The following is a 12,751-nucleotide window of genomic DNA, read 5'->3' on the forward strand; positions in this document are numbered from 1 at the left end:
ACTATGATCATTGTAGCACTAACCATTGCTTTCTTGAACGGGGCCCACATCACTGAGCATGACCACCCAATCCATAAAGCCACCTCTTACAAGTATAGGTTCCTGTAGACCTAACCAGAATCCACAAAGAGGAAAAGGAAACATAAGCCTGTGAAATTTAAGCCATTATTCTGATGATACATTCATCTTGTGATTCATTGTGATTGTGAATGTGTATAAAAGTGTGTTGTCAGAATTTGGGTTGGCTTAATCCGACATCATGACCTCTTCTATTAATCCCAGTGTGAATTCTCCTCCTCCGTTGGTAAAATACAACATTAACAACAATTAAACACCAAAGCCATATCTTAATAAAAATAATTATACATACAAAATTTCATCTCCTCCAATAAATACTTACATGCTGATTAAATAGTGACTGAACCAGAACATTCATGTAGAAATTGGCTCACCATAAATGAATTGGTCAGTGAATAATTTACCACAATAACTTATGACACAATGGTGAACCTGGCTTCAGGAAAGTGCAGGGGAAGAAAAGGGAAAGTGTCAAAATATCAAAAATGAAACAAATTTGTAGATCTGAATGTTTATTTCTGAAAATTTCAGAGCATCTTAACATACACTTGATCTGCCCTCTAGACAGGAAAAAATATATTTAAGTAGAACATGTGTAGTGTTGTGTCATGTGACTTTGTACATATGTAGAGTGATTCACATGTCAAATGATCTATGGAAAAGACACCTATTCGAGACACAGATGGTGCCACTTGCTGAAAATAAGTTTTACAATGCACTGCTTTCATTCATTCAGGTATGGAAATGTTTAACAGGTAATAAATAACTAACAACAATCTCTGGAGTCTGATATTGCTGAGGAAAACGGATATTAAATTTACATTATTCAATAAATATATCACACATTTGAAATTAGATTGAAAGTTTGTAACATCAAGCTGTTTGAAATGACAAACTACTAAAATCAAGGATAATATTATTTCTGAATATTGGATCTGACAGAACACAGACTGAAAGAATGGTTTTTAAGAATCAATGACTCCTGAAGCCAGGTTTTCAACGTCAAAAAACAAGGAGTACCCCTAGGTAGTGATGATGACTGCCGGTGAGAAGGGTACTGAAAGCAGTCAGCACCCGATGACCAGTGATGGTGACTGCCAGTGAGAGGGGTATAGCAACAAGACGGTACCCCTCCAAAGCAGTGATGACAACTGCCAGCGAGATGGGTACTGTAACGAGTCAGTACCCACCCCAAGCATTGATGATCACTGCAGTGAGATCAGCACCCAACCCAAACCCAGCAGTGGTGATAACTGCTGGTGACAACGGTACTGCAAGTCAGTACCCCCCACCCCAAGCAGTGACGATGACTACTGGTGAGAGGGTTACTGAAGAGAGTCGGCATCCCCCAAGCAGTGATGATGACGACTGCCAGTGACAGAGGTACCGATTAACCAACAGTATGATCTATGACATGATGGAAACAAATGCTGTTGCTAGTGACATGACCTGAAGTTATAGTGACTGTGGCCAATCGTTGTGACACGGCAATAGGAATGTACAGACATTTACAAAATTTCCTAGCAGTAATTAAATACAAATGGCAGTTCAACTTCAGACCAAATAATAGGCCTCCTCTGGCCCATGATGAAAAAAAGAAACAATATGGCTGTTGTGGTGTTGACCACACAAGAAAGGCTATGCAAACTAAAAAGGTAACAGCTATCTACATAAAGTAACCAAACATGTACAAAAAGTCACAAAAATATGCAACAATACTGACGAACAGATCATCAGCCCAGTCCTATGTAAAATTGATCAGCTATTTTCAAATTATTTGATTTATAAGCAACTTAATATTGATAGCGTTCATGCAGATAAGTTAGGCACCCTGCATTTGTACAAGATTCTGGCACGCATGTTTCCAAACTAGATAAATTAATGCATTCAATCTGTACAAACTTTACCCGCTCTTTTCATCTCCTAACAGTTGAGCAATAGTTCGTGCAAATCACTGTTCAGAACAATACTAACTTACGAGGTTCAACATCAGTTTCATGATCTTATAAGGTATACAATCATAAATAATAACACCTAAGTCAAATTTCATGATAAAAGAATCTGCGCAATAATATAAACTGCAACATAAATGTGCAACATTTCATGCGGGCACCAGACCAGATGATTATGGTTAAGACTTCTGACACAAAATAAACAGTCATAATAAAAGATGACAAAATCAGCAAAAAAACATGACCAAGAGAGATCTGGGAGAAGGGTTTTCCTGTCTGAGAACTCTTTCCATCTCATTCTTCATTATGGTGCACAAAATAGTTTTAGTTGATGTCCTGGTTTCTTCGGTCTCTCAAACATAACAAGCTACATGTCTCCTTAGTTCCCAGCCTTGGTTTCTTGCTGATTATGTCCAAAACATAAGAAAAACATTCAAGCTTAAGTAAACCTACACTCTCTAATTAAATCTCATGAGATGCTTGACTTAGTTCAAATAAACCGAGGCAGCAATGGTTCATGTAAATTGAATATGATACAGTGAAAATACTAGAAACATATTGACTGACGGCTCACCACACAACTGAAGAAGGTAACAAAGACACATCACATGGAAACGCCCATCTTGCCACAGGCAGAGGATGAACGTGAGTAAAACACAAAATCCCAACAAAATACTACCAGCTAAGGAATTGTTCATTGACAAGTCCGACAAACTCAACACAGTAGTATATACACGTAGTCCCCAGACCACTGCAGTACAACTGGGTCAGTAATGTCTTATGAGGTAATGAGGGAGGGAGGGAGAAGAGGGGTTGTCTCCCCTTAATGATTGCCTTCAATCAAATTAGCTGTAATACCAAAATACTGGCTCTGGTGCTCTCTCCGCGCCCAGGCCAAGGTAAATACCACTACAAGTTCCGTGTCAAAATATATTCATACAATTCTACAAAAAATGCCCTGAGACCAGTTTTTTTTTATCTCTGTCTTATGAAACAGGTGCAATTTACAAAGCCATGGATGAGGAGCAACTGTATGAACAGGCGTGACAGACAGCAAGAGGATACTATCTACAACAGTGGTTAAACAAATTGGAGCAGCCCACGGTAGTTAGCCCAGTGTGTGTGCGCATCCTTAGCTTCCACGATAAGCCAGGTGAAAACATGCATAGAGGGTTTATATGAAACACAGCAGTTTTAATACTGAGGTATTTGGTGAAGTATCCAAGGCAGAAGTTTCAATGGTTGAGGGGAATACACCATATGGGTTCTGATGAATTCACTGGGTTTTGAGAGCAGCCCACAAGACACTGAGCCACAGTTAGTGACAGCCTCCCTGAAGAGACAGTTGGAATGATGCAACGAGTCAATCCGTCCAATGGGCCGTGGTCAGAATAGGGTGATGTTGCGTGAACGCTAATTTGTCCAAGGGCATGTATATGGCCCCTGTAGCACAAGTGACCACAAACATTCACGCTGAGGTATCAAATGCCATCTCATTTCCCAGAATGAAGCTTGCACATGTTTGGACTCCGAGGTGACAGTAACATATTGGTGAATGGAGGCAGGTGGGTGGCCATCACTTTTGATTGTAGCACAGAGTGTGTATGTAGTCAGTGAGCACTTTGTTCAAGAATCTTCCTCTTTCTCTTCACCAACCCCATCTCCACCTGTTTCCACTTTTTCCTCAGAACTGGACTTGCTGTCTAAAGCCAGAGGCTCATCTGGCACAGCTTCAAGCGGACTCTTTACTGATTTCCCTGATTTCTCTTTACTCTTTGTGGGCTTACTGTCACTTTTACTGGGGGAACTTTCAGATGGGTTGTCATTTGGTTTCTTATCGATTTTCATAACCTTATCTTTCAGAGTATCCACAATTTTACTCAGTTTTGATGATCCTAATATTTTGGGTTTGTTCATCATCCTTTTGACTTTGTCTTCTTTGTACTTCCGGTCTATACTTGATTTTACGTCTGGTTTGGTTTTAACTGAGAGATCTGTAGCATGATCTTGTAATCCATGAGACCTTTGCTTGGAATCACTCTTTTGATGACTACTGCTCTTTTTCACAGACAAATCATTAGGTTCACCACGAGAGGACTTCTTTTTCACCGAGAGGTCCTCTGCTTTGTCCTGAGCAGTTTCATCATCAACATGCCTTGCTTCCTCCTCAGACTCAGACTCCAGACGCCCATTCAATGCACCATGTTGAGCCATGGAGGCAAAGGATGAGGACATATTTGACGGGAGGGGAAAGTTACGTAGACTCTGGGCAGCCAACATAGGGTTATACAGTAGTGGGTTGTAGTAGAATGCTGATGGGAATGAAGGGTGTGGCGTTGCTGATGTTGATGTTGAGGACGAGGACGAGGACTTATCACTTTTACGCCTTTCCCGTCCCTCACCCTTCTCGGAGTCTTTCTCTTTAGTTTCAGTTTCTGACTTTCCAAGAGCAGAAGCCATGGGCATTCCCGGTAGGCCAAAGCCAGCAAGTCCAAGCATTGGGTTAACCATTCCCAGGTTAGGTATTGCACCAAAAGGCAAATTCAGAGGTAGTTTAGGATAGCTTCCCAAAAGCCCGGCTCCCGGGAAGGCGGACATTGCCGCCATGGACATCGCAGGATAGCCCACTTCTCCACCAAGGAACGATGGATGAAGCATACTTTCTCGTGGTTTACGACCTCTTCCTGAGGGTTTCAGCATCCGAGAATCCATACTCTTTGGGAGTGAGCCCTGAAACAAAAGGCAACTTTAGCAAACAAAGACAAAATTATGTAATATATTTAGACAAAAGACAGTATTTCTTTTCTTCATTCAATTCCTTAACTCGTATTAAATTGATGAGGAAAGTGATCAATGATCAATATTTCAGTAAGCATTTGACTTCCATTAAGCGAGTGAGTGAGTAGGGTTTTATTGCCGCTTTTAACAGTATTCTAGTTATATTACAACACACTGAAGACTAAGAATCAACTTAAAAACTGGCTCCACAATACACACATGAATAGTGCATAAATAGCTGAATGTTGTTTCCAACACTTAATTTGAGGAGATTTTCATTATCTGTGCACTAACCTTAGCTCGAACCAACTCACTCCACTTAGCCTCCACATCATAGGCAGGGTTCTGCTCCAGCCACTCCGCAAGATGTTTAAGTGGCGGGGCCTTAGCTCCCGTGATCTGAAGGTACATTGACAATAAGTATTGAAAATCAATATTGATAAGCAACAAATGGCAATAACAGCACACTATAATTTTTCAACATCAGAGCACTTGTAAGAACAATGTTTACCATCTGAATCAAGCAATTAAAAGGAGGGCATCCTGACAAACATTCATACTCCTTGTATATGTTAGCATATATTGGTTAGAGTATATTTCATATTGTACATGTGATGCAGCAGCTATATATGTCACTATATCATGCAATTATAATGTATTAGATGCAAATCTACCACTGAATGTTAAGTATCTATTTCTGGCAATTAACTATTCATGCATACAGGAACTGAGGTTAAATGGATATTCATTTGTTCAGTAATGCATAACAATCTCTTGAATACTTTCCAATGATAAATAGACAAATATTTTCATCAGTTCACAATTCCTCCATGATGTTGGTATTCACAAAAGATATTTGCTGGCAGAGTACAGAAGTGCAACAACCATGTGCAGTCATGCGAAATGTTACATCAGCCAATAAAGAGTAAGCTGGACATATCCGTACATCAAGACCTAATGATTACTGATAAAATTAACCTGGACCTCCAAAGATCCAACAAGCCCAGAGTTGTTCCCCTTGATCCTCCTCTCACCTTTTTGCCTGTTTCTCGATCTACAACCGAGACATTTTCCTGCCCCGTAAGACTTTCTACATCCAAAGTTCGGGGATCTACCCGTGGGCGCCGCCCCCTTCCCCGTGGCCTATCAAAGTGCTCCTGAAATGCGGGACAATGCAAATGGCATACTATAGCAACAACAGAACCGCAAAAAAAGGCCTGTAAGGCTGGTGCCTCCATGCAGTGTGCAGGGTTCTCCCTGCAGTGGGGCACATGGCTCGTCCAAGGATCGATCATACAATATCTAACACCACAGACAAAGCATTGAAAAAAATTATTCAGAAAATTTTAAAAGATATGGGTATTGTGGTGTGGACTTAATTACACAGCGAGCACAAGGGGCAAATAAACACATAGGAGAACACTGCACAAGAATAAGTAAGCTCAGCAATCAAACAATCACTACTATTAAATGTCAAAGCAAAGCTGAAACTGGCTTAACAACACACTGCTTTCATCATGTTTGTTCTCTTTTTTGTTCTTTTCATTCAAAACCTCAAAATATGACATCTGGAAATCAACACTTTACACTGTCTTGTTATACATTAGTTGTTAATGTCTATATAGTTTTCATTATTGTGTTTCAGCTCACAATGAAACACGATATTTTGACAGTTAATATCTAATCCTTAGTGGCAGGGCTTTTAGAACTGATTCATACCGAAACAATATTTGACACTTTTCATGTTTAATATGTGTGACTTTCGCGAATGTTCGTCAAATTAGGTGCATGTGTACTTGTAGACTATCAAACAAAAATAAAGAAGCACAGTTATAAAAGCCCTGGCGAGCATGCGGTAAATAAAGCATTACAATACAAGTCAGTTGTCTACAGTAAGCTTCAGAATTTCAAGCCTGAATCACAGCCATGTCAAATAAAGCAAAATAGGCACACAAAACAAACCATTGGTGACACGTGGTGGGTAATCTCCCCTGGCTCTTCCTCGTCAACGGCAAACTCAGACTGGTCAATGATGTAGTTAGGGTGTGCCATGAGCCATTGTTCAAGGTCTTTTTTCCGTGGGGCTTCTTCTCCAGACAAACGACTTCCATCCTCAAGACAGATGACTGGAATACGTTGATCTGTTGACAGTACATTTAACAATTTGTATAAAAAATGGTTGTAAAATATGGATGAATGGACAAGAGTTTGTTAACGCATCAGAAAAAAACCTTAAAATTTCTTTTTATCCCTCTCGAACATGCAGACCAGTAATCTCTCGCATTTGTTTTTAAGACTTTGATACTGAAAAGTGGTTACACCATTAATTAATTACAGAAAGCTATGGGTACAATATATACATGTACCTGGGTCTATACTGGCAAGAATTCTGGCCTGATGACGTTTAGCAATAGCTTCAGCTAGGGCAACCTCAGCCATCTTTTCGGCCTTACGTTTTCGACCCCGGCGTCTCTTCTCTGGCAGCAGGCCTTGTTCAATCTAAAAACAAATACACTTACAATTTTACAGAAGAAAGAATTGTACACTTAGCACACAGAAAACATCAAAACTAAGGCTCTGAAAAACTTGGCACAACACGAAGGTTAAAGTTGGTATTGGGAATCACAAAGTCATAAACAATCATCACAATGTCATCTTCAGTCTTCTTGCAATCCTATCACATAGGATAATATAAAACTTGACATACATTATTAGGAAGTTCTGTAATAAAACTTGAATAGTCAAACTTCTGACTACTTGACAAACCTATCAACAATATTGTTGATCAACTCAATGAATCTGACCAACATTAGTTAATATACTATTCAAATTTTGATAGAATGATTATCACTATTAAAAATACACTTGATCTGAGAATCATTTTTGTCTTTATCGTGGAAAGATAAATATCCCTATCCATACATAACCAAACATTCATATACAAAATTAGGCACTCACCAGACTAGCAGTGAGCTGACTTGGGTCAAGATCAGATGCATTACTGCCGTTAAGGAAGCTTTCTGTGAGTGCCTGTAATAGGAGCAGTCATTGTCTAACCCGATACTTGGTTCATTCTGCTTCTTAATTAGAAATACCTGTCCTTATGAAGAACATTTACCATAAACCGTGATGAGTACTTTTTACACAGCTGATAACAAGCAGTGTCAGCTTACCTTTCAGTGCTATTTCAAAAGCGAGTGTGTTTTATGCCATTTTGAAAAGCATTTCAATTATGTCACACCATCACAACTTCAGTGCCAAAGGAAAGCCCCAAAAGATGCTAGTCTTTGACATTTACCACTTTGGTGAAACCCATGAGTATGGGTATGGTGCTGACAAACTGATGATCATAACCAGGGTATATGTGGGGTTCAAACCCACAATCATATTATCAAAGCATAAGCAAGGGACACAGTATTGCAGAACTAGTGTCCCCTTTACTGCTTCATAGTCATGAAAGAACTGCATACTTTCTCATAATCCTTGTGGTTAATGTGGGGTTCACTCACATTTAAAAAAAAAATCATTTGAAAGAAAACATTCACTATTCATGATCATCCTACTACATTGACAGAATGACAATGGCAAAGATAAAATAAATAACCTGGCTGGTTGTGATGCTTTCTGTTGCTCTTTACTGGATTTACACATGGATGTATTCTTTGGCTCAAACTCAAGCATCTAACAATGCCTGTCCATGGACTTCAATGACTTTCTGGCAATTAACCTCTAAAAAACATTTCACATTGAAACCTTCGAAATCAGCAGAATGTAAAGTCTGCCTTAACCATTGAGTGATAACCTAAGACCATTATTCTGCTTTGAGGTATCCGAGTGTATGGGTGTTCACTCACTGAAGTGGAGCCTGGTGTTGCGCCGGACAGGTTCATTGCCGACTCCGGCTGACTCTCATTGTCACTGGAGGCTGCACTGGTAGCTCCCTGAGTGCTCTGGCTCAACAGCTGCTGTACTCTGGCAGCTGAAACCCACACAGCCATGTTAACTGTAGCAAGGAAATACTGCACTGGGCTGAGTACAATATATGAGGACATCATCAATTATTGTCAAATTCCACTTCAACTTGCAGCTTTCAATAAAGTAGAATGTTGATTCTACTGTATTGTTATTGAACATTACTATAAGTCCATCTGCATATCATTTATTCATATTGCAAGTTGCATTTTCGTGATATGACGCCAAATTGCTTGAAAATACTGTCTTTGCTATTTTTTAAGAAAACATAAGTTCCATGATGATGCATTAAAATATTTACCCAATAGCTTGCTTTCATGCCCCCTGTCAGAATCAATTTCATATCGCTTCTTCCGGCCACGCCCACGTTTATGGAATGTCATTTTCAGACCTTCACCCTGAAAGACCAGACAAACAGCATGAACACAATGTTTAAAAAACCTTCTGATATTTACCAAATGTATACATTATGAAAGCATGAATCAACATCTGCATAAATAGTTCACAATTATCAAGATCAACCAATGAATAACATTATCTTTCATTACCATTTATTACCATTACTTCATTACGTTAGTCAAGCATGGAAATATATTTCAAAAATTAATTTTATTTTATTACATTTACATTGAAATTCATTTGAAAATTATCACATCACAAACAATTAAAATCTGAAAGAGAACAAAGAAGCAGCAAAAGCAATGTGAGGTGACTTCAGTGACAATGTGTCAAGATTGCTCCATCATTCTACACACAAATTGTCAACCTGTCTTGTACTGGAAATATGAAGTTGCACTTTTGTAATTACTGTATATTATCATTTGGCATGTGTGTGAATGACCAGATGATGCACAATGAAGTATGAAATTGGGTGTTAAAGCACAGCGCATGCTGCATGATGCCAGTCAATGGAAGCACAGAAAGCCATTCATTCAGTGTTCAATGCATTCACAGATCCAAAGGGAGTGCTGGGCTGTGCACCCCTTTTTTAAGCATACTGAATATTAATACATTTGCAAGTTCTATACAGGTAAAGAGGTTCATAAACAAGTACAATACAACACTATGACTAATTTTGCGAAATGATTTTAACAAAAATAACATCTGTTGAATGCAATTTTTTGCATTGATTATTTATATTCTTATAAGTACTTTAAAACATTGAACAAATGTCATTTTATTTATTGTTGCTGACTAGGTTGTTCAGGGAGTAAGTAAGTGTTTGGTGCCAATGTAGTATCCAGGACACAAAATTTGTTTTTTTATGTATTCTTACAGTTTCTCTCTTTTTTTTAAATGACAAGAGTTGCATGAAGGTTACATGATAACCTGATGACTGATCAACGTTAGAAACTAACAGTTTTAGTCCACAAGTCCTTATAATAATAACATATAGCAAAACCCTTTAAAATAGCAAATTTATACTAGTCCTCATGATACCTTTACCATTGGGCAGTTTGGCCAGGACTATAGGACTAGTGCCAGTTTCTAACACTGCTGATTACATGGTTCTCCAAAGTGCTGCCAACTTAACCCATAACCAAATGTCATAAAACCGAGGCCCATTAACACCACAATTTACCTTCTACCATAGGAAGGACAAAATATGCATGGAAGCTAAACCAAAACAGCCAAAATGAATTCACGAAATGAAAAAAACATAGCCCAAAACAAAGAATGATCAGCAGTTACAAGCTGTCACAAGCAACAGTGTCTAATCCAGCAACTCCTTCAATCAAAATTTTAATACATATGGGATTTTTTCTCAGGATTATCCTGGGAAAGACACTGGTGAACGTGCAACAAGTGGCAGGTGGGTGTTTGATCTCCCTCAGCAGTGACAGCAGCAGCCATCAGCGAGCCAGCTATCCCGGCAGCAGATTATTTGAGCCTACCTCAGACACATGTACCTCAAAGTCCTTATCATTGTCACCACTTATCCTCATCACCTGCGGCGTTGGAGCTTCCAGTAAAGAGTCAGCAGCATCTGAGTCCATGAACGATCCATCACCCTTCGGAGTAGATGATCCCACAGGTGTGGCACTTCTCGAGTCAAATCCTGCTGATCCAAAGAAGGGGGGTCCTCCGGCAGACCTACGAGCGAACGGCCATTCCCCGTTCTCCACAGTGTAGCAGATGTGTTCCAACCGGTGGAAAATAACTCGATCCTTAAATATAAAGTGCTGATCTCAATAAGACTCACAGTAAAAGCTTTAGGACACTCTGGATTCATCACAAAATACTAAGCTTACTTTCAGTACTAAACTTTCTAAAGATCGAAAACCCCTTACCTTCGGCCAGTCAACAACAGTTCCGAGAACACTTCTACCCGAGTATATCTCTCCAGGTTCAGGGCCATCCATGTCAAGGTAACCAGACTCATCATGGCCATAATATGGCTGAAACACACAAACAAAATTTCAGTTCAATATATACACTTATCTATACACTTCGTATATTGAATGTTCTTTAATAGCAAATCAAGTAATAATGCCGATCATTATCAGGAATAACTTCTTCAACAAGACGAGATGCATTTAACGAGAGATCACAGCCTGACAGTTCATACCGGCAAGTTGTCCTTCATGAGTTCCTCTTCCATCTTCCTCTCTTTCTTTACATCATTGATGATTTCCTGTACTTTCTCTTTCACAAGGTCACGTTCATCCTTTGACTTTTCTTCTTCCTTTACATCTTCATCTTTCACAGCACTTTTCTCTTCCTTCACAGGACTCATCTCTTCTTTCACTTCACTCTCAGATTCCTCTTTCACACTTTTCTCTTCCTTCACAATCTCTTCCACTTCCTTGTCACTCGCCCCCTCATCATCATCATCATCATCATTTTTTACTTTCTCTTTTAATTTCACAAATGCTTTACTGTCTTCCAAAGTATCTTTTTCCTCATCGTTTTCTTCACTTTTCTCAGGAGACATTTCCTCTTTGATTTCCTCCTTTTTCACAGTCTTTTCCTCCACATCACTTTCACCACTCAACTGATCATCACCATTAATTTTCACTTTCTCAGTGTCTTCATCACTTGAAACTTCTCCATTCTCATCTTTCACAACCTTTTCAATATCCTCTGCATCCTCCTCTAACTTATCCTTCACATCAGCACTTTTTTCTTCCTCACTACACTCTTCCTTTTCACTCTTAGCATCTTTAGAGGCTTCATCTTGCACTTCACCATTCTCAGACTTCACTGGCTTCTTGTCATCATCCATTTCAGGTTTCTCTTCTTTTGTAGGAGTTTCTGGATACAAAAAATATATGAGGTAGGGACTATGTCTCACCATTTCATGACACAAGGAAACATATCGCATAATTATTGGTAACGAATGACATCAAATGTATCCTATGTATGAAATGTACCCTACACAAAATTCACAAATAAGAAAAATGGGCTCTGGTTTAAGTAAACTTAAGTTAATGTGTACAAATGTGTCCAGCATTCTTCAGTTATGCAGTGTTTGACTACTCACTGAATGTCCTGGCCTCCAAAGAAAGTCAAGGTTTATCTGTATTAGAGGGGCAAATGACATCATTAGAATGCTTTTATTCTCTTACTTCAGAAGCAGCAATAAGCACTCACCTGGCATCCCTGGTACAGGCATTCCACTAAATGGGGACATCATCTGGTAGGGATTGTGTTGGTGGCGCAGGTTCTTGGCCTGGAGCATCTCATGGAAGGAGAGTGTGGGGTCACGTAGGATGTGATAGTCTGTGCGAGCTACGCCATGTCTGGTGAAAAACAAACCATTTCTATTCAAGTTACTAGCTTATAACTTATAACTTATAGTTTATAACATCATTCCATCATGAACTCCACAGAGTCAACGTTGCAAATAACATTTCAACATTCCTAGACTGCTATGATCCAAGGAAACACCTTCTGTATCACACTAATGTCAAATGTTCTAGTGACTTAGTGAGGTTACATCCCCTTTATAGCAACATTCCAGGGATATC

The 12,751-nt window shown here is 39.2% G+C and overlaps 1 protein-coding gene across 2 annotated transcripts in view; it reads right to left on the reverse strand.

Moving 5' to 3' along the window:
* Window positions 1-327: 327 nt before the first annotated feature.
* LOC139454029 (chromodomain-helicase-DNA-binding protein 8-like) overlaps window positions 328-12,751 on the reverse strand; it is a 51,698-nt gene continuing 39,274 nt past the window's right edge. Inside the window, exons 34-45 of one of the 2 annotated variants that reach the window (XM_071235514.1) lie at window positions 12,375-12,523; window positions 11,350-12,035; window positions 11,072-11,179; window positions 10,676-10,948; window positions 9,082-9,178; window positions 8,663-8,787; window positions 7,767-7,838; window positions 7,175-7,307; window positions 6,771-6,949; window positions 5,843-5,965; window positions 5,103-5,207; window positions 328-4,760 (exon numbers count right to left, since the gene is read on the reverse strand). In XM_071235514.1, coding sequence (XP_071091615.1) covers window positions 3,657-4,760; window positions 5,103-5,207; window positions 5,843-5,965; window positions 6,771-6,949; window positions 7,175-7,307; window positions 7,767-7,838; window positions 8,663-8,787; window positions 9,082-9,178; window positions 10,676-10,948; window positions 11,072-11,179; window positions 11,350-12,035; window positions 12,375-12,523 — 3,154 coding nt within the window. In that variant the 3' untranslated portion in view covers window positions 328-3,656. Of the gene's footprint in view, window positions 4,761-5,102; window positions 5,208-5,842; window positions 5,966-6,770; window positions 6,950-7,174; window positions 7,308-7,766; window positions 7,839-8,662; window positions 8,788-9,081; window positions 9,179-10,675; window positions 10,949-11,071; window positions 11,180-11,349; window positions 12,036-12,374; window positions 12,545-12,751 lie in introns of both variants that reach the window. The other variant, XM_071235513.1, reaches the window with a different exon arrangement.

This window comes from Haliotis cracherodii, unplaced genomic scaffold (assembly GCF_022045235.1).
Source record: "Haliotis cracherodii isolate W230 unplaced genomic scaffold, xgHalCrac1.p SCAF_10, whole genome shotgun sequence".
Lineage (NCBI taxonomy): Eukaryota > Metazoa > Mollusca > Gastropoda > Lepetellida > Haliotidae > Haliotis > Haliotis cracherodii.